This window comes from Ambystoma mexicanum, chromosome 1q, assembly GCF_040938575.1.
Source record: "Ambystoma mexicanum isolate Mex_15411 chromosome 1q, UKY_AmexF1_1, whole genome shotgun sequence".
Taxonomy (NCBI): domain Eukaryota; kingdom Metazoa; phylum Chordata; class Amphibia; order Caudata; family Ambystomatidae; genus Ambystoma; species Ambystoma mexicanum.
In genome coordinates, this window is record NC_090922.1 from 1,481,611,289 (window position 1) to 1,481,634,271 (window position 22,983).

Consider the following 22,983-nt stretch of genomic DNA (forward strand, 5'->3'; position numbering starts at 1 on the left):
AGAACAGACATGATAACCTGTTCAGTGGTTATTAACCACTTGAGAGTTCGCAGCCACTGCTTTTACTCACTGTGCCTTTCACAGAGGGGTAATATCCATTTGCATATCAGTCTTTGTCCTGCCCAGGGGCAGTCCAGCACCGAAATACAATGGCAATTCCAATCTGAACGAGAGTACCACCAGCAACCCCATACACGTGTTTCACCTTTGTTGGGGATCATCAGTGAGGTGAAGCTGATGCCTCTCTAAGCACAGTGAGAGGGAGACCACGTCTGGTTGCCCCCAGGAGACCTAGGGTTACCAATCCCAGGTTCCTTAAAAAATAGTTTTACAAAGGTAGCGGGCGCCCCTCTCTCACAAGAACAGACATGATAACCTGTTCAGTGGTTATTAACCACTTGAGAGTTCGCAGCCACTGCTTTTACTCACTGTGCCTTTCACAGAGGGGTAATATCCATTTGCATATCAGTCTTTTTCCTGCCCAGGGGCAGTCCAGCACCGAAATACAATGGCAATTCCAATCTGAACGAGAGTACCACCACCAACCCCATACACGTGTTTCACCTTTGTTGGGGATCATCAGTGAGGTGAAGCTGATGCCTCTCTAAGCACAGTGAGAGGGAGACCACGTCTGGTTGCCCCCAGGAGACCTAGGGTTACCAATCCCAGGTTCCTTAAAAAATAGTTTTACAAAGGTAGCGGGCGCCCCTCTCTCACAAGAACAGACATGATAACCTGTTCAGTGGTTATTAACCACTTGAGAGTTCGCAGCCACTGCTTTTACTCACTGTGCCTTTCACAGAGGGGTAATATCCATTTGCATATCAGTCTTTGTCCTGCCCAGGGGCAGTCCAGCACCGAAATACAATGGCAATTCCAATCTGAACGAGAGTACCACCAGCAACCCCATACACGTGTTTCACCTTTGTTGGGGATCATCAGTGAGGTGAAGCTGATGCCTCTCTAAGCACAGTGAGAGGGAGACCACGTCTGGTTGCCCCCAGGAGACCTAGGGTTACCAATCCCAGGTTCCTTAAAAAATAGTTTTACAAAGGTAGCGGGCGCCCCTCTCTCACAAGAACAGACATGATAACCTGTTCAGTGGTTATTAACCACTTGAGAGTTCGCAGCCACTGCTTTTACTCACTGTGCCTTTCACAGAGGGGTAATATCCATTTGCATATCAGTCTTTGTCCTGCCCAGGGGCAGTCCAGCACCGAAATACAATGGCAATTCCAATCTGAACGAGAGTACCACCAGCAACCCCATACACGTGTTTCACCTTTGTTGGGGATCATCAGTGAGGTGAAGCTGATGCCTCTCTAAGCACAGTGAGAGGGAGACCACGTCTGGTTGCCCCCAGGAGACCTAGGGTTACCAATCCCAGGTTCCTTAAAAAATAGTTTTACAAAGGTAGCGGGCGCCCCTCTCTCACAAGAACAGACATGATAACCTGTTCAGTGGTTATTAACCACTTGAGAGTTCGCAGCCACTGCTTTTACTCACTGTGCCTTTCACAGAGGGGTAATATCCATTTGCATATCAGTCTTTGTCCTGCCCAGGGGCAGTCCAGCACCGAAATACAATGGCAATTCCAATCTGAACGAGAGTACCACCAGCAACCCCATACACGTGTTTCACCTTTGTTGGGGATCATCAGTGAGGTGAAGCTGATGCCTCTCTAAGCACAGTGAGAGGGAGACCACGTCTGGTTGCCCCCAGGAGACCTAGGGTTACCAATCCCAGGTTCCTTAAAAAATAGTTTTACAAAGGTAGCGGGCGCCCCTCTCTCACAAGAACAGACATGATAACCTGTTCAGTGGTTATTAACCACTTGAGAGTTCGCAGCCACTGCTTTTACTCACTGTGCCTTTCACAGAGGGGTAATATCCATTTGCATATCAGTCTTTGTCCTGCCCAGGGGCAGTCCAGCACCGAAATACAATGGCAATTCCAATCTGAACGAGAGTACCACCAGCAACCCCATACACGTGTTTCACCTTTGTTGGGGATCATCAGTGAGGTGAAGCTGATGCCTCTCTAAGCACAGTGAGAGGGAGACCACGTCTGGTTGCCCCCAGGAGACCTAGGGTTACCAATCCCAGGTTCCTTAAATTAAAAAATGTTATTATTTATAATCACGGACCCTATCAATAGTATACTTTAATCATTTTAACAATAATATTACCAATTGTAATAATGTGATCAGAGGTTTTTCTACACACGTTCATTCCATCTGCCAGTCATCCTCACAGGGTTAGGACAAAATTACCTAAGTAGAAAAGTCCTACCACCAAAAGTCCGACCCCCATTTATTCGCATATGTATATGCTGGGGGGTAAAGTTAATAAAAATGTATAGGTGTGGGGGGGTCTCCCCCACATATATATGCGCAAAAATGAAGGAAAAAAAACGGACTTTTGGTGGTTGGACTTTTCAACTCAGTAATTTCACGCAGATCCTCCTCACACACCATCTTTGTGTGGATGGGTAGGCACTGTTCATTTTACTCACGTCTTAGGAGGCCCAGGAGAAGATAATGTGGCACTATGTGCGCACATCAGTAATTTGCTGATGGCACATTGCCCTATGCACTTTGCCCTATGTGCTTTTGCAGACCTAACAAAAAACAACAATGTGGGCCTCATTACGACTTCAGCGGTAAATCCGCTTGAATACCACCCAATAGAATTACTGTTACCACCACATGGTCGGGTGGATTTACTGTCTGATTACAAGTGGTGGGGACTCCTTTGGGGATTTCGGTGGAGTTACTGCCGGCGGAATTACTGCTGCAGTAATTCCTCCGATTTGGCAGATTTTTCAGTAGAAAGTGGGAGGATTTACCTCCAGCATGATGCTCTCCCTCTCCAGGACAAACACGTAGTACGGCGGTCCGAGAAAATTGGTGGTATTTCCATTAATGCCACTTTTTTCCTACCCTTCCATATTCCTAATTGCGCATTTGCTTTTTTTCGGTTTATCTGAGTCAGCACAAATTAGCGCTTGGTTGGTTTTACCCTTCCCAATGTAAGTCAGGCCCTCTGTGTCTTCTTAGATTTTAGCGGGTTCTGCTCCCATCATTGAAATCCGGAAAAATTGTCCAGAGAACAAAACTGTGTTACTTACAAATTGTATCAAATTTATTTAATCATGATACAGAAATTTGAAAAATGATCAATTAATGACACAGTGCTTTAAAGAACATGTTATTTCATATCACAACAATGGAGGTACATATAAAACATGGCTAAAAATTAGTCCATCATCCAAACCATTCATAGTGCAGCATACAACATTCAACGTGACAATCATCCAAACAACATTGGCTAAAAAATGGCAAAGTTAATTCATACTGGGGAGCAAGCACAATACTCACATCCCATCTAATAATTTTAGTAAGTTTTTTTGTTTTTATAGGAGCAGAAACACATTCAATAGAAAAAGGTTATTGCCTGTTTTGTTCTCTGGACAATTTTTCCGGATTTCTGTGGTACAATAATACTCTGGTCCAGAGTATAGAGTTTCCCTGCTCTCTTTTGTTTTTGTAGTCTGCTCCCATCATTGTCAGTTTTAAGTAGGCACGCGTGGCACTGGGCCAGGAGAATACCACCCTCTGAAATGGCCACCAGTGTCATTAAGAGCACTATCTGAACTAGTTAATAAATGCTATACAATTCTGAGAACACTAATGAATATTTAGAAATATAATCGGCCCCATGTGATTTATAATGAAAAGGAGAGTTTATGGTAAGGTGCATTAGGGAATGGGTACGGTCTGATGTTATATAATCATACTATTCATTTAAAAAAACTTAGCTCAGACTTCAAAGTTTCACTCTCAAATTACTAAAGACTTGCCCTTGAGCAATGGCACCGGCTTGTTGAACCCTGTACTTTATTAACTCTTTTACGCAACTAGAAATGCTTCCACTTGGAAGGCGCAGCACTTATCCCCCGGGTAGCTACCGCCTTCACCCAACAACAGACTTTACCTGCAAGCTATCCTTGCATCAGCAGTCAATAATTGCTCTCTGGGGGCACCGGTGCTGATGGGCAAGAGTGATATATATTTCACTCAGTGCCGTTATTGCTAATTGCCACGTTACCATAAAGAATCTCTGGTTAGCAGTACCCAGAGCTTAGCAGAAACCAGATTTGGCTTGCTGCACACAAAGGCACTTACATCATCACAAATAAATATGTATTTGATGCAGCAGCCGCCTAGAGGCGTGTGTTTTTTTAGAGCCATTCCTCACACTAGTTCCTAAACATTTCATTGGCTCCGCCAGCTATGATCTTCTGTTCATCACTTTCCACGTTCTCCTTGCCCAACTGCACTCTATTTTGCTTTTTCCCCTAAAACATTTCGTGTTTTGCTTTGCCACAGCCTTCATCTGCTCAGTTGATCACACTGGAGCTCATTTTAGTCTTTGCGTATTTCAGAAACGGTGACCTATATGCATTTGCCCCGCAGAGTGCAAGGGGGTAGAGTAAAAGCGCGTATGCTGCCTTTTGCCCTGCATGTTTGTACGCTGCCGTGCAAATGAGCAAAGGCCGCAAGCATGGTAGGCAGCGTTTACAATTACAATTAAACGCTGCCACAATGGATCCCTATGGAGTCCGTCTGCTGTATGCTGGTGCATAAAGCCGGCAGTCTCTATAGGCATGCCTGGCATGAAAATGCATGACCGCGCCAATTCTAGGGTATTTGTGTGGCGTAGAGGAAGGAAGATGGCAGAAACGCAATTTGGGTTTCGCCCCTCTGCCCTGCCAAATTATTGCAAAAAGGGAAGCCGCAAAAACCTTCTGCGCCTCCCATTTATGTTATGCCCCTATACAAAATGAGCCCCACTGTCGTTATTCTAGACTCAATAAAGACTATTGTGTTTTGCCCCTTTCAGCCCCATTGACCTCATTAGTTTCACTATCCAACCTGTTCATTAGGACCAGCGACATCAAATCGGTGTCTTGAGTATACCTCACATCAGTTAAATCCCATCATTACGCCTCATTGTACAGAATCCATGTTAAGGATAACTTGCTTTTATGTATCATAGTTTTTTTTAACGTGACTGCTTTCTCCTCTCTATGGCCAGATAACAGCATCATAATAGCATTCAAACTGCGGGGTAGGTTTTTGTCCAATCAGAGACGCTGTGACAAGTCTGCTGTACCTACCATCATCTGTCTTTCTCTTATCCCGCTGAAGCTTCAACTTCAAGATCTCATCTTCCAGGCGCTGGTTCTCCATCTCCACAGACAGAAGTTCCGAGTCCAGAGCCCGTGGGGCTGGGTCCTGCCCTATGATCACAAGGGTCTCAGTGAGATGTTTGGGTCGTGGATGAGATAACACATTCAAGGGCCTACCAAAGTGTGCAACGTCGAGTAGAAAGCAACGAGAGGCGCACAGAATCATTCAAACAAAGCAAGAAGTACCCATTAGACCAGACTAGACACATGCAAGGACAACGCTCAGCCGGACACAACCAGATCCATTCACTGACTCACATCCCCAACAATCTGAGCCAGATCATCATAGACCTGCACAGACAAAGGCTTCGGACAGACTTAAAAACATGTTGCTTAACAAAAGTGCCACATACTCTGGAACAAACGCAACTATATAAGATACTTTCACAATAGTAAGTGAGCCACAGCATCTTCAGCAACATACACAATTACAATCGAGAAAGAAAGAACAACAGAAAGGAAAAGATCTAGGAAGCTGGAGGGGACAAGAATACCCAAAGGAAGTGCATTTGGGATTCCATTGTGTTTTAGTTAGAACATCCCTGCTCCTTTCATCTGCATGGAAGCCCGTGGGTGCCTGCTTAGAACACAGCATGCATATCCAGACCTCTCATGGCATGGTGAGAGGGGTCTAGTGAGAGAAGCACAGCCTGCAATGAATGAGGATCCCCAGACTCGCCTTGCTGATCTCACGCAGAATGAGGTGGACTGATCAGTTGCAAGGAATTCATCTGGCATGCTCACTGATGAGTCTGCTACTAAACATCACGTCTGTGACTCATGGAAGCCCATGGGTGCCTGCTTAGAACACAGCATGCATATCCAGACCTCTCATGGCATGGTGAGAGGGGTCTAGTGAGAGAAGCACAGCCTGCTATGAATGAGGATCCCCAGACTCGCCTTGCTGATCTCACGCAGAATGAGGTCGACTGATCAGTGGCAAGGAATTCATCTGGCATGCTCACTGACGAGTCTGCTACTAAACATCACGCCTGTGACTCATGGAAGCCCATGGGTGCCTGCTTAGAACACAGCATGCATATCCAGACCTCTCGTGGCATGGTGAGAGGGGTCTAGTGAGAGAAGCACAGCCTGCAATGAATGAGGATCCCCAGACTCGCCTTGCTGATCTCACGCAGAATGAGGTGGACTGATCAGTTGCAAGGAATTCATCTGGCATGCTCACTGACGAGTCTGGTACTAAACATCACGCCTGTGACTCATGGAAGCCCATAGGTGCCTGCTTAGAACACAGCATGCATATTCAGACCTGTCATGGCATGGTGAGAGGGGTATAGTGAGAGAAGCTCAGCCTGCTATGAATGAGGATCCCCAGACTGGCCTTGCTGATCTCACGCAGAATGAGGTCGACTGATCAGTGGCAAGGAATTCATCTGGCATGCTCACTGATGAGTCTGCTACTAAACATCACGTCTGTGACTCATGGAAGCCCATGGGTGCCTGCTTAGAACACAGCATGCATATCCAGACCTCTCATGGCATGGTGAGAGGGGTCTAGTGAGAGAAGCACAGCCTGCTATGAATGAGGATCCCCAGACTCGCCTTGCTGATCTCACGCAGAATGAGGTTGACTGATCAGTGGCAAGGAATTAATCTGGCATGCTCACTGATGAGTCTGCTACTAAACATCACGTCTGTGACTCATGGAAGCCCATGGGTGCCTGCTTAGAACACAGCATGCATGTTCAGACCTGTCATGGCATGGTGTGAGGGGTATAGTGAGAGAAGCACAGCCTGCTATGAATGAGGATCCCCAGACTGGCCTTGCTGATCTCACGCAGAATTGCTGATCTTTGCCCATTGTGCCTGTGTGCATTTTAGTCTTTGCCTATGCTGATCTGTGCCCACTGTGTCAACGTGTATTTAGCTAATACAGCCTACCGTGCTCATGTTATTTGAACCCTAGTCATTGTAGCCCACTGAGCCTATGCTATCTTCTGACTATCTGAAGCAGGCTTCCCAGCCCACCGTGTTTACTGGAATCTAGCTCTACATCATGAGTAGCACACCTTGTAGCCTGCTATTGTACTTACTCCTAATCATCCTCCACCACAGAGTGGATAGTAGCCTTCCCACAGTGCTCTTGAAACCCCCATACAATTCTACCATTACCATCCTCGCTACCAACACCAGTATGGAACACTCTGATCCGAGTCCTTCAACTGAGTCTCCTAGCAACCCATGCAGTCTACTCCGTAGAAACTCTATGCTCAGAGCTAGACTCTCAAAACTCCATGAGCCTCTGACTAGAACCCTACCTCCCACGAACAAAAGATCCAACACCCAGAAGGCTAATATCGCCCATCTTAACAACCGGAGACTACCTCCTACATATACCAAAATTGAACCGTCCCATCCGATAGCCCCCCCCTCAAAGGAGGATTAATAAACGCCAGATCCCTGACAGCACATGCCACAGACATCTGCGATTTCATAGTGCTTGATAATTTGGACTTCATCGCTATTACAGAGTCCTGGCTGCATGACGCAGCAGGACCCCAACTCTCCCTAGCAATCCCAGAAGACTTTACAATACTCAGGCAAGACAGAACCAATATGTGCGGTGGCGGTATTGCTATCATCGCAAAAACCTGCTTAGGCATGAGAATTTCACCCTCAATAGCAGCCGATTCTTGTGAATCGCTCACCAGTAAAATTCCACTAGCTAGCTCACAAACATTGACTATCCACCTCATCTACAGACCTTCAGGACCACTAGGGACATTCGAGGAGGACCTCCACAACCTACTTTCCAATAACCTCAAAACCTCCTCCCAACTACTTATTCTAGGGGACTTTAATCTGGGCTTCAATGACCCTTCAGATAAAAATGCCTCCATCATTGCTAACTCCCTCTCTAATCTGGGTATGACGCAGAAAACCCTAGAATCTACTCATAATAAAGGAAGAATCATTGATTGGCGAGTAGATTATAACTGTACCGCCAATATCAAAGCCATTATCCCCCAAACTCGGACAGACCATTTCTTCCTGTTATTTGAACTATCTACCTCTAGACCACTTCCACCAGCCTCCATCCAGGCCCCGCCTTGCCTAACAAGAAATAAAAAGTGCATTACCAGAGACAAAGTGATCCCGGACATCCTACCTATCCTCAACGGATTAGAGGATCATTTAGACCCAGAAACATTAGTCAATGAGTATAACAAAATTATGTTAACCACCCTTGACAATATCGCACCTTTGAAACTCAGACAAAGTAAACCCAAATCTCATTTAAACAAATGGTTTACCCCCGAATTAAAGGATTTACGACTACTCAAGAGGAGTTGCGAAACAGCGTGGAGGCTTACCGCTTCAGAAGATCACAAAACAAAATTAACAGAAATCTCCGACCAATATAAAAAAGAAATCCATTTGGTCAAACAGAACTCATTCAATAAGCGTCTCTCAAACGCCAAAAGCATGAGGGAACTGTTCACTATTCACAAGGAACTAGAGTCACCCATCCCCATTCCGGACATATGCACCAAAGATAAAACGTGGTGCACCGATATTCAGCAAGCGTTATCAAACAAAATTTCCTTACTCCAAATGAAAATAGCCAAAAAGAAAGCCTCCCTTACACAAACATCTAAGACCACTAATGCCATCATAGACCCTGCCCTAAAGGCTCAGGACCAAGCTATCCGGTTCATGTTCTCCAAAACCTCTATCCTTGAGGTGGAGAAAGGTATCCTCTCTCTCAAGCCGTCAAATTGTCAGGGCGATTCCTGCCCTGCCCAGCTTACAAAAGATGCTGCTAGGGATCTTTCCCCGTTTATTGCTAAACTTGTCAACTCCTCATTCACGTCCGGCACGGTTACCACCAATCTAAAACAATCCTGGGTAATACCACTGCTTAAAAAGCAAACACTAGACCCTCTTATACCAACAAACTACCGTCCCATTACGACAGTCCCCTTCCTGCTTAAAATTTTGGATAAGATGCTCACTGACGAGTCTGGTACTAAACATCACGCCTGTGACTCATGGAAGCCCCTGGATGCCTGCTTAGAACACAGCATGCATATCCAGACCTCTCGTGGCATGGTGAGAGGAGTCTAGTGAGAGAAGCACAGCCTGCTATGAATGAGGATCCCCAGACTGGCCTTGCTGATCTCACGCAGAATGAGGTGGACTCATCCGTGGCAAGGAATTCTTCTGGCATGCTCACTGACGAGTCTGCTACTAAACATCACGCCTGTGACTCATGGAAGCCCATGGGTGCCTGCTTAGAACACAGCATGCATATCCAGACCTCTCGTGGCATGGTGAGAGGAGTCTAGTGAGAGATGCACAGCCTGCTATGAATGAGGATCCCCAGACTGGCCTTGCTGATCTCACGCAGAATGAGGTCCACTGATCAGTGGCAAGGAATTCATCTGGCATGCTCACTGACGAGTCTGGTACTAAACATCATGCCTGTGACTCATGGAAGCCCATGGGTGCCTGCTTAGAACACAGCATGCATATCCAGAGCTGACATGGCCTGGTGAGAGGGGTCTAGTGAGAGAAGCACAGCCTGCTATGAATGAGGATCCTCAGACTGGCCTTGCTGATCTCACGCAGAATGAGGTCGACTGATCAGTGGCAAGGAATTCATCTGGCATGCTCACTGACGAGTCTGGTACTAAACATCACGCCCGTGACTCATGGAAGCCCATGGGGTGACTGGGAAGGTCTGGACAGGTGAAACTGTGAGCAGGACATGGGCTCTAGCCGGATGAAAGCTGCCAGGCGCCCACTCACACCTCATCCAACAGACCCAGAGCTCTGTGGCCAAAGATAGTACAGCACTCAAACCCATTCTGATCACAACGCCTTGCGGTAGCCTGCCAGGGAAGTGGATGGTGGAAGGGGCTTCCTAGTGCTTCAGAACAAGGCACCCATCTTTGGATAGGAGGTTGCTCAGAATATCCCAACTTGGCTACAAGGCACAGAACAGCGGTTCCAGTTGTAGCAACGCTCTGACATCCCCTACAGATTGTTGATACAGTGTCTCCTATGCAGGACCTACAGTGGCCCTGAGCCCTGAAGCACAGCAGGGTGGGGAACGGTATGGCAATATGTTCAGAAATTCTGAATATTTTTCCCATAGCAGTATTGTGATTGCATATATTACTCCTGGTGCAATACTGTGATGTTATATCACAGAATAGCACAGAATAATAAAAACATGTTTTGTCCATCAGAGAATTCTGGTGGCGTGAATTGGTTCCATGTCTTAAAATTGCGGCAAAAATGGCTATTAATGCAAAATATTGCGGCAAAAATGCTGTGGTCTTGACGCCACAATCATGTAAAGGATGCTGGGGACACCCCCGCAAACCCCGGACCCAATATACCATTTAAAGGGCGCGGGGACACCCCGGCAACTACCGCTCCCCTTAAATGGGCTACACCTTAACTGGGTCAAACCACAGCGATTTTTTTTAACCACTGACATTTTTGCTGCGATTTGATTACCCGATACCCGTGAATGTCAGTGCAAAGTATTCCTGGTAGCATCATTTTTCTGGCCGAGTAATCCCAGATACATCCATCCGGGCACAACATACTTCTGCGTTTTTGAAACGGGTGCAGTAGCTTGATAGCCTGCTGTTGCATGCTGGGTATCCCCACCCCACCGCCTGCTACCTTGGGGGCTTCAGTGATTGAGTGCAACAGATCCAACAGGGTGATAAAAGAGAAGAAGAAACTTACTTTTCTTTTTCTTTTCCTTGCGCTCTGGTTTCGGACCCCTTTGCTCCAACATCATGGCCTCCATCTGCAGGTCACGGATCTGGAGCAAGACCGCGGGATCGCTTCCTCCGCTCTGGAGGTAGGCCATCTGCAGGGAACTGCGGAACAATGAAGACAATGCGTTAAGTACAAGGAACACCAAGCCCATCCCTGGTGTCTAGACAAGACTGGCCGCATTTACTCAACGCAACGCTGCAAAGTTGCACGCTTTCGGGGCTTCAACCAGTGGTATTAAATATCTAGAAAACAACGCGAAACACATTAGTAAGGGGTTCAGCAAGTAGCAGTTACGTAATAGTGGGGTACATGGGATATCCACGGGCACACTACTGAGACTGAGGCCAAGGCCTACAGTTACCACATGAAAGGTCTGCAACCACGCTTCAGAAATAAATAAATAATAATACTGTAATACTGACATACATAACCACCCTTTCCTGGTGGAAAGGGTGTGGCACGTACACTTCTGTCACTGATGCGGCATCAGTATGCTCTTGGGTACCATTATTGCACTTGCTTTGATATTGGGGCACATCGCATGGGTGTAGTGCGCTGTACGCTAAAAAAACAGAAACTGGCTGAAGGTGGACGGCCACAAGGTAGAAGCTGTGTGGTATTGTACGTTGAATTCATACAGCATGTATGTTAGGCTATTTTTACACAGTGCTCTGTTGAGGGGTGTGAAATCATCTATCCTAATGTAAAAACAAGGTTCCAACCAAAACAAACTCTCGTATGGGTAACAATGGCAGAGCAGTAAGAAGGCTGGTGGATGGGTACAATTAATCCAAAATAGGATTCACATTAGAGGTCACAACACAACAATGAAAACTAAAAACTTCAGTATAAGGTTACACTTAACACACACCAAATGAGTACTTTAAGTTGCAACACTAGGAACTATGGGATCATGTATTGACCCCCACTTATGCAAATCTATATATGGGTTGCTGGAAAATAAAATGGTATGCAGGTATAGGTTTATAGATTACCATTTTTTGGTCTGGAGAGGGGGGACAAGAATCTCTCACAGAGTATGTGGTTGTACTCAATAACAACAATATGAATCTTCGACTCACATATGGGATAGTCCTGAAGGACTGGTTTTCCTAGATCTTGGTCTATTTATCAACAGCAACAAGATAACTAGTAGACTACATAGGAAACAGGTAGTCTCGAACTCCATACGACATGGCCCCAGCCATCCTCCTGACACACTTAAATCTGGTATTCCATATGAAGAAATGGTTAGAGCCAAGAGAAATTGTTCATTAAATGAGGATTTTCAGATTGAAGCCTGTAAAATGGGAGCTCGCTTCTTAGAATGAGGGTATGCTAGACACAATATAATTGAGCAGATTAACAGACAGAAAGTCGAGATAGATGGGAGCTTCTTAAAAATAGGAGTAAAGATAAAGAAACAGGAGAGATAAGATGTATTACTACCTAGAACTCACAGGCCAATAACATTAGAAATATTCTCAGTAGACATTGGTCGATCTTACAAACAAATACAGATTTACAAACCACAATAGGGAATAAGCCATTAATCACCTTTGCCAAGGCCGGATCCCTTAAGGTTGTATTTCTCCTAATATGTTAAGAACAGGGAACAACACGAATAACTGGTTAAGACAAAAGATACCTAGTAGAGGTTTTGATAAATGTAATAATTGCAAAATGTGTACCTATGCTATAAAAACAGAAGAAATTAGATATGCCACGATGCAAAATAAATGTTTGCAGATTAAACAGAAAATAACATGTCTCACAAAATGTGTGGTGTATGCCATAATCTGCCCTTGCGAGCTACACATATCCCAAGCCAGGCGAGACGCCCATTGGCTCCCTGTTAAGAGTGCACCCTCTTTGAAACCCTTTCCATCACACACTCCTGCTAATCAAACACAGTGCCACCTTACCTCTCAAAAACCATTCACGTGCCACCTCTGAAAGACCCAAGCGCGGCCAGCACTGTATTCAACTTATAGTTCCGATTAGGCATTTATATAGCGCTACGAACCCTCAGGTATCTGAACGCTGCTTATTATTACCCACGGTGGGTGGTGCTCATTTATCGACCTCGGAAGGATGAAAGGCTGAGCTTGGCCCTGCCGGGATTCGAACCTGCGAGCGCTCTACTCGGCAGTCCATTTTGCTGACAAACATGAAAGTGATGTATCTTTGATGTGATTCTATGCTCTAGCACCTATACCCATACATAAGAGGACCGGCACTAGAGAGCACAAATTGCGTAGATTGGAGTCAAAATTAATAGTGACCCTAAACACCAAAAAACCAAGAGGTCACAACACTGGAGAAGAGCTGACCATAGACCTGTTAGATGATTAAACAGTAAAATGATGTTGGTAATACTTTCTAATTGATGATGAGGAAGCACATGAGCACTTTACATTCTATCTAAAAGATCATGATTTAATACAATGATTAGCACTGTTCACTTTAAAGCATGTAGCACTTATTGAGAGGAGTATTTTAGTCAGGGTACAGAATTTGAAATTGAATGGCAAGCACGTAGCCACTTTTTTGAGAGGTTTATGTAGGAATACGAGTAACATGAGTAATGTTGACTATTATCCTGATAACATGAAGGGGAGCTCTACCAAATGACAAGCACGTAGCCACTTTTTGAGAGGTTTATGTAGGAATAAGAGTAACATGAGTAATGTTGACTATTATCCTGATAACATGAAGGGGAGCTCTACCAAATGACAAGCACGTAGCCACTTTTTTGAGAGGTTTATGTAGGAATAAGAGTAACATGAGTAATGTTGACTATTATCCTGATAACATGAAGGGGAGCTCTACCAAATGACAAGCACGTAGCCACTTTTTGAGAGGTTTATGTAGGAATAAGAGTAACATGAGTAATGTTGACTATTATCCTGATAACATGAAGGGGAGCTCTACCAAATGACAAGCACGTAGCCACTTTTTGAGAGGTTTATGTAGGAATAAGAGTAACATGAGTAATGTTGACTATTATCCTGATAACATGAAGGGGAGCTCTACCAAATGACAAGCACGTAGCCACTTTTTGAGAGGTTTATGTAGGAATAAGAGTAACATGAGTAATGTTGACTATTATCCTGATAACATGAAGGGGAGCTCTACCAAATGACAAGCACGTAGCCACTTTTTGAGAGGTTTATGTAGGAATAAGAGTAACATGAGTAATGTTGACTATTATCCTGATAACATGAAGGGGAGCTCTACCAAATGACAAGCACGTAGCCACTTTTTGAGAGGTTTATGTAGGAATAAGAGTAACATGAGTAATGTTGACTATTATCCTGATAACATGAAGGGGAGCTCTACCAAATGACAAGCACGTAGCCACTTTTTGAGAGGTTTATGTAGGAATAAGAGTAACATGAGTAATGTTGACTATTATCCTGATAACATGAAGGGGAGCTCTACCAAATGACAAGCACGTAGCCACTTTTTGAGAGGTTTATGTAGGAATAAGAGTAACATGAGTAATGTTGACTATTATCCTGATAACATGAAGGGGAGCTCTACCAAATGACAAGCACGTAGCCACTTTTTGAGAGGTTTATGTAGGAATAAGAGTAACATGAGTAATGTTGACTATTATCCTGATAACATGAAGGGGAGCTCTACCAAATGACAAGCACGTAGCCACTTTATGCTGCATTGTCACTTTAAATCCGTTACAGTAACAGTACAATGTACTGTGCTGAAGTTTAAGAGTATCCACGAATATTAGGGGGAATACCTATTAAGCTGATTTGCACGAGTTTTGATAAAATGTATAGTATTGATCTGTTTATTGCGTGTGTATTGTTTTTAAATATATGAATGTGGAGAATCTGGGTCTTTATTACGCATGAATGCACTTTAGCTTATTGATTGCAAGGAATTTTGCCCACTTGGGCTGAATTCTCGAAACATCAGTAGCTCGAATGATATTGAGATTGTCAATATATATGCTGTTCACATATAATAAGGAATGTTGCCAGCGCATGCATACACGTTGGCTTCCATATCTATTCAGGTTTGGGGGTTCTAAGCACGCAGGATTATACCCTGATGGCATGGTTAATGTGTATGAAGTGGCCACTTGGTATTTGAGCCTGAAGTTATGGTATTATTATAAAAAACGAATATGGGTGCCGCAAAGACATTGAGATATTTGTAATTGACAAATCGTATGATGTGTGTCATGAACAATAGATATACGAGCTATAAAAGAAATAAGGGTCAGAGATGGCCGCTGTTATGCTAACGAGTTATAAGAACCCATGAAGGGCAGTCACATGACCTCACAAAGTAACGCCCTGCAGAAAGTTAAGAAATAAAGAAAGGCTCAGAAAAAGTTTTTATTTAATTTTTCTTATTTATGACATGTATATAGCGTTCAGGCAGCCCAGGGGCATTGTGGCGCTGTTACTTGTAGGGGAACTTAGTTACATTGTTGTTACATGTTGATTATAATACTTCGCCTGAAGAAGTCCCTGCTAAGGGGTGGAACGCGTGGCGTGGCGTGAAGCGGCGAGTCTTTACATTGCATATGTGAGTCCCTGCTGATTTAGACTCGTTTTTATTTATGACTTCATTTTAATCTAATAAAGATTTGTGCAAAATAATGTTGGATCCAGTGTTCTGTTATTACTAACTTGCTTTAAAGGCTGTTAATATAATCTAGACACCTTTTTGCTTGCAAGTTCTTTGCATATATATGTATATATATGTATATATTGATATTTTATTTCTATCGCGCTCGTACACAAGTGTTTCAGAGCGCAACAAGGCAAGGGAGGGCAACAGGGGCGACCAAAACATATATATATATATACATATATATATATATATATATATATATATATATACACCCACGCACACACTATGGTGGTCATTAGAAGGAGACGGACACTTGAAGGACATTTTGAGTATAATTTATTAAAATAATAATAAAGCCTCTCTTTCCCTATTGCTAAAGGAGTTTACCTGCCTATATAAATAACTCAAGGTGCTCGTCAGTCGTCAGATATCTGAAATGAATATGTCCTCCATAGACAAGGATAATATCTCCTCTTTTCTGGTTAGTGACAAAGTATGCTCTTCAGACCGTAGAAGCTTGCTAGATCCTTCTTATACCATAGTAATTTCTGGGGGTGGGATGTTTCGGCGTATCTCTTATGTTAGTGGCCAGGGTGGAATAATTTGGGATGAACCGCCTATAATAACCAGTTAATCCTAGGTAGGCACAACGGTCTCATTTGACATTGGGTGTAGGTGTTTGTTTGACCACCTTCACTTTCTCAGCATGGGGTTATACCAGGCCATTCCCAACAAATAATCCAAGATACTTTACAGTGGATTGGGCCAGATGGCATTGCTGCGGGTTTGCTCTTAAACCGGCTCTTCTGCGCAACCTGGGTGATTGTGTTCAGATGATGCATGTGTTCAGGCCAGCTGTAACTGTGAACCACTATGTTATCCAGATAGACCCTGCAGAGTATGGTTATAGAACTTTGTCCATCACCTGCTGATAGGCGGCTGGAGCTCCATGCAGGCCAAAGGGTAAGACTTTAAATTGGGATAAGCCATGTGGAGTTGAAAAGGCAGTCTTTTCCTTATCGTCTGGATTTAATGGTACTTGCCAGTAATCCTGTGCCAAGTCTAGTGTTGATATATACTTGGCCGAAACCAGTTTTTCGATTAGCTCGTCAATCTTGGACATAGGGTAGTTGTCAAAATTATAAATCAAATTTAGTTTTCTGAAATCTAGACAAAAACGCCAGGATTGATCCGCCTTCGCCACTATGACAATAGCGGAGGACCAAGTGCTCTCAGTGGGGCTTGATGATATCAGCCTTGAGCATATCCTATATCTCTTTCTCAATTACTTTCTTCCTGGCTTCAGGTATCCTGTAGGGTTTTAGAGTTACCGTCTTCCCTTCCAGTATTCAGATGTAATGGAAGAAATTAGCAACTGTACCAGGTTGTTATGAAGATACGTCGGGAAACTGAGACAGCAAGTCGCTAATGTCTTCCTGTTGGGAAGGTAGCATATCGGGGGAAACCAATGTTTTTCCAGTATCCAAGTCCCTAAGGAGTGCGGCCATAGTAACTGTAGTGTCCACACTATGGTCTATTTTCCACTCCTTGAGCAGGTTAACATGAAAGACATGTGTTTTCTGAGGTCTATTGGGTTAGGCTTTATAAGGACTGTGCCACTTGGAAATCATCTTAGTCTCTGATCTTGTAAAGAGAACTAGGATTGACTGTCATATGGGAAAGGACCGTGGTGCAGCATGTTTATTATAAACCGCTTGCTGTTATTCTTGGGCATGTTCCAGATGTTTTCTTACAATTTCTCTTACCACTGTCATATGTGTTGCCTACTTCTGTCCAGTTTGGAAAATTGGTCAAATGGATTACTCCCTTTTCTCCGAGGTTTCCTCCCAAGTTTCCTTTAGCTTGTCTAACACATCTTGCGGATCTCCTCCTATAGAGAGGCTAAAACAGAGAATATCCCAGGAAAGCTTGTGGTGTCTTCTGGACTGTGAACAAGGCCAAGGGTATCATGACATCACAGTTTTTCCTGTCATTTTCCACCAACTTTTGCAAGATTCTTTTTAACGTCTGATTAAAACGTTCTACCAAACCGTCTGTCTAGGGGTGCTAGACCGACATTAGTAGGTTTTTGATATTAAGCAATCCTTTGACCTCTTGCATTAAGCAGAACAAGGTAGTGCCTTGGTCAGTAAGGATTTTCTTTGGAAATCCTACCCTGGACAAAAAGGGTAACAGATGTTTTAGTATCTGCTGTGTATTGTTATTGCACAAGGCAAAATCTTCTGGATATCGAGTGGCATAATCCATGATCGCTAAAATGAAGCGATTTCCCAATTTAGAGGATTCCAGTCAGCCTACTATGTCCATCGCTATTCTCGAGAATGGGACGTCGATGATGAGTAATGGTTGTAATGGGCCTGTCTGGACCGGAAAGGCAGCGCTCTTCTGACAGTTCACAGGTCAAAACAATGTTTTTAACATCAGCAAAAACTCCTGGCCAGTAGAACATGTGTATTATCTGACTCTGGATTTTTCCCACACCTTGATGATCCGCTGTCAAATGTGAATGGGCCTGCTCTAAAACAATTCTTCCATGGCTTCAGGGAACCACTAGTTGGATTCAACTCAGCACCCTCTTCTGTTATATCACCCCGATATAACAATCCTGTCTTTATGAAAAAGAAAGGATTTGCTCGGCTTCGTCAGTGGTTACCCTACTAAAGGCCTCGGGAGGATGGATCATTTCTCTGGGCCAAGGTTAGGTCGGTGTTAGGAGATCCAGTGTTTAGCATATATAGAACATTACCTTCCTTCTCCTTGGTTACATTAGAACTGTTATTATTGCTAGGGGTTCTCGTGTGTTAGGAGATAAGAGAAGGCTGTCTGAAGGAGAACAGTTGTAAGCCGCCTGCTGGGGGTCGTCTTATGTGTACAGCTAAACCTTTTATTCCAATAAAGGTTTCCTGTTGTAATCAGCAAGTGTCAGCTGTTTATGTGTGGATGCTGACATAACGTTTGGCGACGAGGTCTAAGAGGAGCAGACTCCTGGTGACGACCCCCGGTGTGATTGGGATCCTCTACAGCTGTGGAGCAGTACCGCCAGCGCTCATTGTCAGTGGGAACGTTACATTTGGGTGAGTCGGGCAGTCGTGCCCGCCAGTGTGGCAGTGCGTGCTCGAATTCCTGAGGGAGCCAGGGAGAGGCTGTCGGCGGTGCTCAGGACCGAAGGAGCCAGTGAGCGGTCGTCCGCGGCACCTGGGGTTGTGGGAACCAGCAGATCAGCTGGGAATACGTGCAAGGTGAGCGGAGCGGTCTGGGAGTGTTTACGGGTGGCGTTTACACCCGCGGTTGCACTTTGCTTGGATAGTGTACCTTTGATTGTGCAATTGGGTTGCACGCGCAACGGCGGCGGTTGGCGCCATTGCAGTACTGTGATGTTTACCTTTAAATAGCTGCCGCGCCCAGCAGTGTCCACTCACTCACCAAAAGTCTCAAAAGTCTCACCAAAAGTCTCTCCGTCGAATGCGAATGCCAACGGACCAATGTATGCTCTGTAGGAGCCGCTGCCACCTTCAATCAGCCTGTTGTCCAATAGTTGCTGCCTACTCCCTGCGGAACGGGGAACCGGATCGCTCCCGACTCCGGGCCGAATCACTATGGAAACGGCAAAGCCAAACAAAATGGCTGCCACGTCTTTGGGTCCTCTTTTCTGGGACGTGAGAGCGTCACTCCATGGACGCCAGGCCACGCAGAGGTGACCACTTAGTTCGGTCACAGCAGTGGCGCGGGGAGACGACAGTGCTGAGCGCGGCAGCTATTTAAAGGTAAACACCACAGTACTACAATGGCGCCAACCGCCGCCATCGCATCCAGAGCAAGTACTATCTGTGGGGGGTGGAGATGCCACAGAGGTGCTAACCGATTCTCCTGGGAAATTGAGGTGTTTGAAAGGTTTTGTTCATGTGATTCGCCTAAAGAAGGGTGCGGTGCCAAAAATTGCAAAACTCAGAACCGTTCCTCTTGCCCTTAAACAAGATGTAGAGGAAGAACTCAAGAGAATGGAAAGTGAGGGAGTCATTGAGAGGATTGATGCATCAGAGTGGGTCAGTCCCATAGTGGTGGTCAGGAAGAATAATGGATCTCTGAGACTTTGCATCGATCTTAGGCATTTGAACAGCATGGTGGTAGCAGACAGGATCCCATTGCCCAGAATCGATGATTTGATGGTGGGGGTAGCTGGTTATCTACCATCAGGTCGAGTTGCACCCCAATTCCAGGGATCTTACGGCTTTTATCACGCCAATTGGCTTATTTAGGTGCGTGCGTATGCCGTTTGGGCTAGTCTCAGTGGCAAGTGTGTTTCAATGTATTATGCACAGATTACTGGGGGGAGTGAAAGGAGTGATGTGTTATCAGGACGATGTGTTGGTGTGTGGGAGGGACGAGAAGGAACACGATTATCGCTTGAGGAGTGTGTTAGACATATTGAAGGAAGCAGGACTCACGATTGCCATGGAGAAATGTACTTTCAAAGCTAACAAAGTGGTTTACCTGGGTCACAAGATCACAGGTGAAGGGGTTAAGCCCGACGAGGAAGCCATTGAGGCTATAAAGAGAATGGAGGAGCCCAAATCTAAAGGGGACATACTGTCATTTTTGGGACTGGTTGAGTTTTATGGTAAATTTGTTAGAGGATTATCAGAAATGTCAAGGAACATGAGATTACTTACCCATAAGGGAGTAGCTTTTAAGTGGGCTGAGCATTGTAAGAAAGAATTCAAGATGATTAAGGAGGCCATTGTCAAGGCCCCCATTTTGAAGATATTTGAAGAGGGCAGGCCTACACTGCTTTTTGTTGATGCTAGCGATTATGGTGTTGGTGCAGTGCTCATGCAAGAGGATCATGCAGGTTTACATACTGTGGCATTTGCATCCAGAACTTTGAAGGGACCCGAATCTAGATATTCTGTTATTGAGAACGAGGCCCTAGCATGTGTGTGGGGAGTTGAGAAGTTTAAAAGGTTTATGTGGGGGAGGAAATTCACCATCTGCACTGATCATAAACCCCTGGTGGGGATTTTCACAAAAGGTGGTTTGGAGGGTGTGTCGAGGCGCATTATGAAATGGGCGACAGCGTTACAAGGTCTACAGTATACCATGCTCCATGTAAAGGGGGAAGTTAATGTGGTAGCAGATGCTTTGTCTAGATCTGTTCAGAGAGAAGCGCTGAGTGGTGATGGTGATGAGCACTTAAGTTCAGGGGAGAGTGCAGAAATATTCCAGGTACATGAAACACTAAGGAAGGATGATTGGGACACTGCCTGTAGTGAAGACATTGCCTATCAAGAGTTACTTGCACTAGTGTGGAAGGCAAAATAAGGACTTACAAAGGGGAGATGAGTGGTTTTGCCAAGGTAAAAGAAGAGCTATGGGCTCAGGATTGCTACTTGTACAAAGGACATCAGATGGTTGTTCCAGTTGGGATGAGGAGACTAGTTCAGGATTTGGCCCATGTTGGACATTTAGGGCTCACCAGAACGAAGGGGTTGGTAAGATCCGAATTCTGGTGGCCTGGAATTGACAAGGACACTGAGGAAAGAGTCAAAGATTGTGTGGAGTGTGTTGAGGGGAACAAGGGGCTCACAGGGCAGAAAGTCCCCATGATAGTGAGAGAGTGTCCGCGGGTCCCTTGGGATGAAATTGCGTTTGATCTCCTTGGTCCATTTAACATTGGTGGTGGAAGGGATAGCTACCTGTTAGTGGTTATGGTCTTGTTGTCGAAATGGCCAGAAGTTTGTGTACTTAAGGACATTTCTAGCAGTAGCATAATGAGATTTATGGAACAACTGTTCTGGAGAGAAGGGTTCCCTAGGAAGTGTTTGTCTGACAATGGGTCCCAACTCGTTTCTAAAGAATTCAGAGAATTCTTGGATAGGCATGGAATAGAACGTGTAAATACTTCCCTAGATCACCCCCAGAGTAATGGATGTGTCGAAAGGTTCAACAGGACTCTAATGGAAGCTATCAGGATTGCGGTAGCTACTGGAGGAGATTGGGTAAGAACGGTAATGGAACGAACTTTCCAGTATAGGTTATCTCCACACAGTGTCACAGGAGTGACTCCGTTTGAAATGTTGAGAGGCAGAAAGCCAAATACCCACTTGTGTCCGGGATGGATGGGTAAATCAAAAATGGTTGGTGTGGATATGGAGAGTGTGAAAAGAAAAATCCCTGAGTCTGGTGCCAAATCCAAGGAGAGGTACGATCAGAAAAATTGTTGCAGGGAACTCAAGGTTGGAGAGGGTGAATGGATTAAAATTAAGCTTTCAACTAAAGTTCGCAAGGGAGCTTCCTTGTTTTCTGAACCCAAACAAGTCATGAAGGACTTGGGCTCGTCAGTGTTAGTCAAAGGAGGAGGTATTTGGAATAAAGAAAGGGTGGCTATAGTCAGTCAACCAAGAGGAGGTGAGAGGTGGTTCATGGGATGAGGAGGAATTCACCATATTTACTTCTCATTGCACCTCTCTTTCAATTGCATGCAGTGACTTCTGATTTACTCATTGTGGGTTGCTTGTTATGGACTTTGTTTTTTTTCTTTGTTTTCGTTTTTTCACAGGTTTTATCTCATGGGGTTCTCATCCACACTGTTTCTTGTTCATGTTTAAGGAGGGGAGGTGTTAGGAGATCCAGTGTATAGCATATGCAGAACATTACCTTCCTTCTCCTTGGTTACATTAGAACTGTTATTATTGCTAGGGGTTCTAGTGTGCTAGGAGAGAAGAGAAGGCTGTCTGAAGGAGGACAGTTGTAAGCCTCCTGCTGGGGGTAGTTTTATGTGTACAGGTAAACCTTTTATTCCAATAAAGATTTCCTGTTGTAATCAGCAAGTGTCAGCTGTTTATGTGTGGATGCTGACATAACATTCGGGTCATGGTGCAACCTCCTCTACCTCTTCTTGGTGAGCCTCCACTATGGGTAGATCTGCCTAGTCGACGAACCCTCTTGAACCATTCTCTGTATCCTTGTTGAACCTCAACTTCTTGGGGTACAGCGAACATGGATTTTTCAAGGGCAACTTGGGTGACCTTATCTCCCTCTTTTACTGTATAGGGATTGTTCTAGCTGTGGTGCAGAAGGATTTTAATATCGCCTCGGAGGTCAGTGTCAATGACGCCTGCCATAACGTCTAACCCATCATTCCAGGCCAATCCAGATTTTGAGGCTAACCTAATATATAGGTGCTTTGCGGAGGGACCAAGGTAAAGCCTTTAGGAATCAAGCGTCTCTTATCAGGTGGAATCAGAATTTCTTCAGTACTTTGTAAATCAAACTCTATGGATTCTTCTGTGGCTACCATAAAGGCTTTGTCTTTGGCACTCAATTTAGCATATAATACAG

General features: G+C 44.7%; 1 protein-coding gene across 1 annotated transcript in view; it reads right to left on the bottom strand.

Annotated features, from left to right (window-relative positions):
* The window catches only part of LOC138550118 (uncharacterized), a 494,885-nt gene that overhangs the window by 413,574 nt on the left and 58,328 nt on the right, over positions 1 to 22,983 (bottom strand). Inside the window, exons 6-7 of the mRNA XM_069642386.1 lie at positions 10,981 to 11,117; positions 5,182 to 5,304 (exon numbers count right to left, since the gene is read on the bottom strand). Of these exons, the coding sequence (XP_069498487.1) occupies positions 5,182 to 5,304; positions 10,981 to 11,117 (260 nt within the window). The remainder of the gene's footprint in view (positions 1 to 5,181; positions 5,305 to 10,980; positions 11,118 to 22,983) is intronic.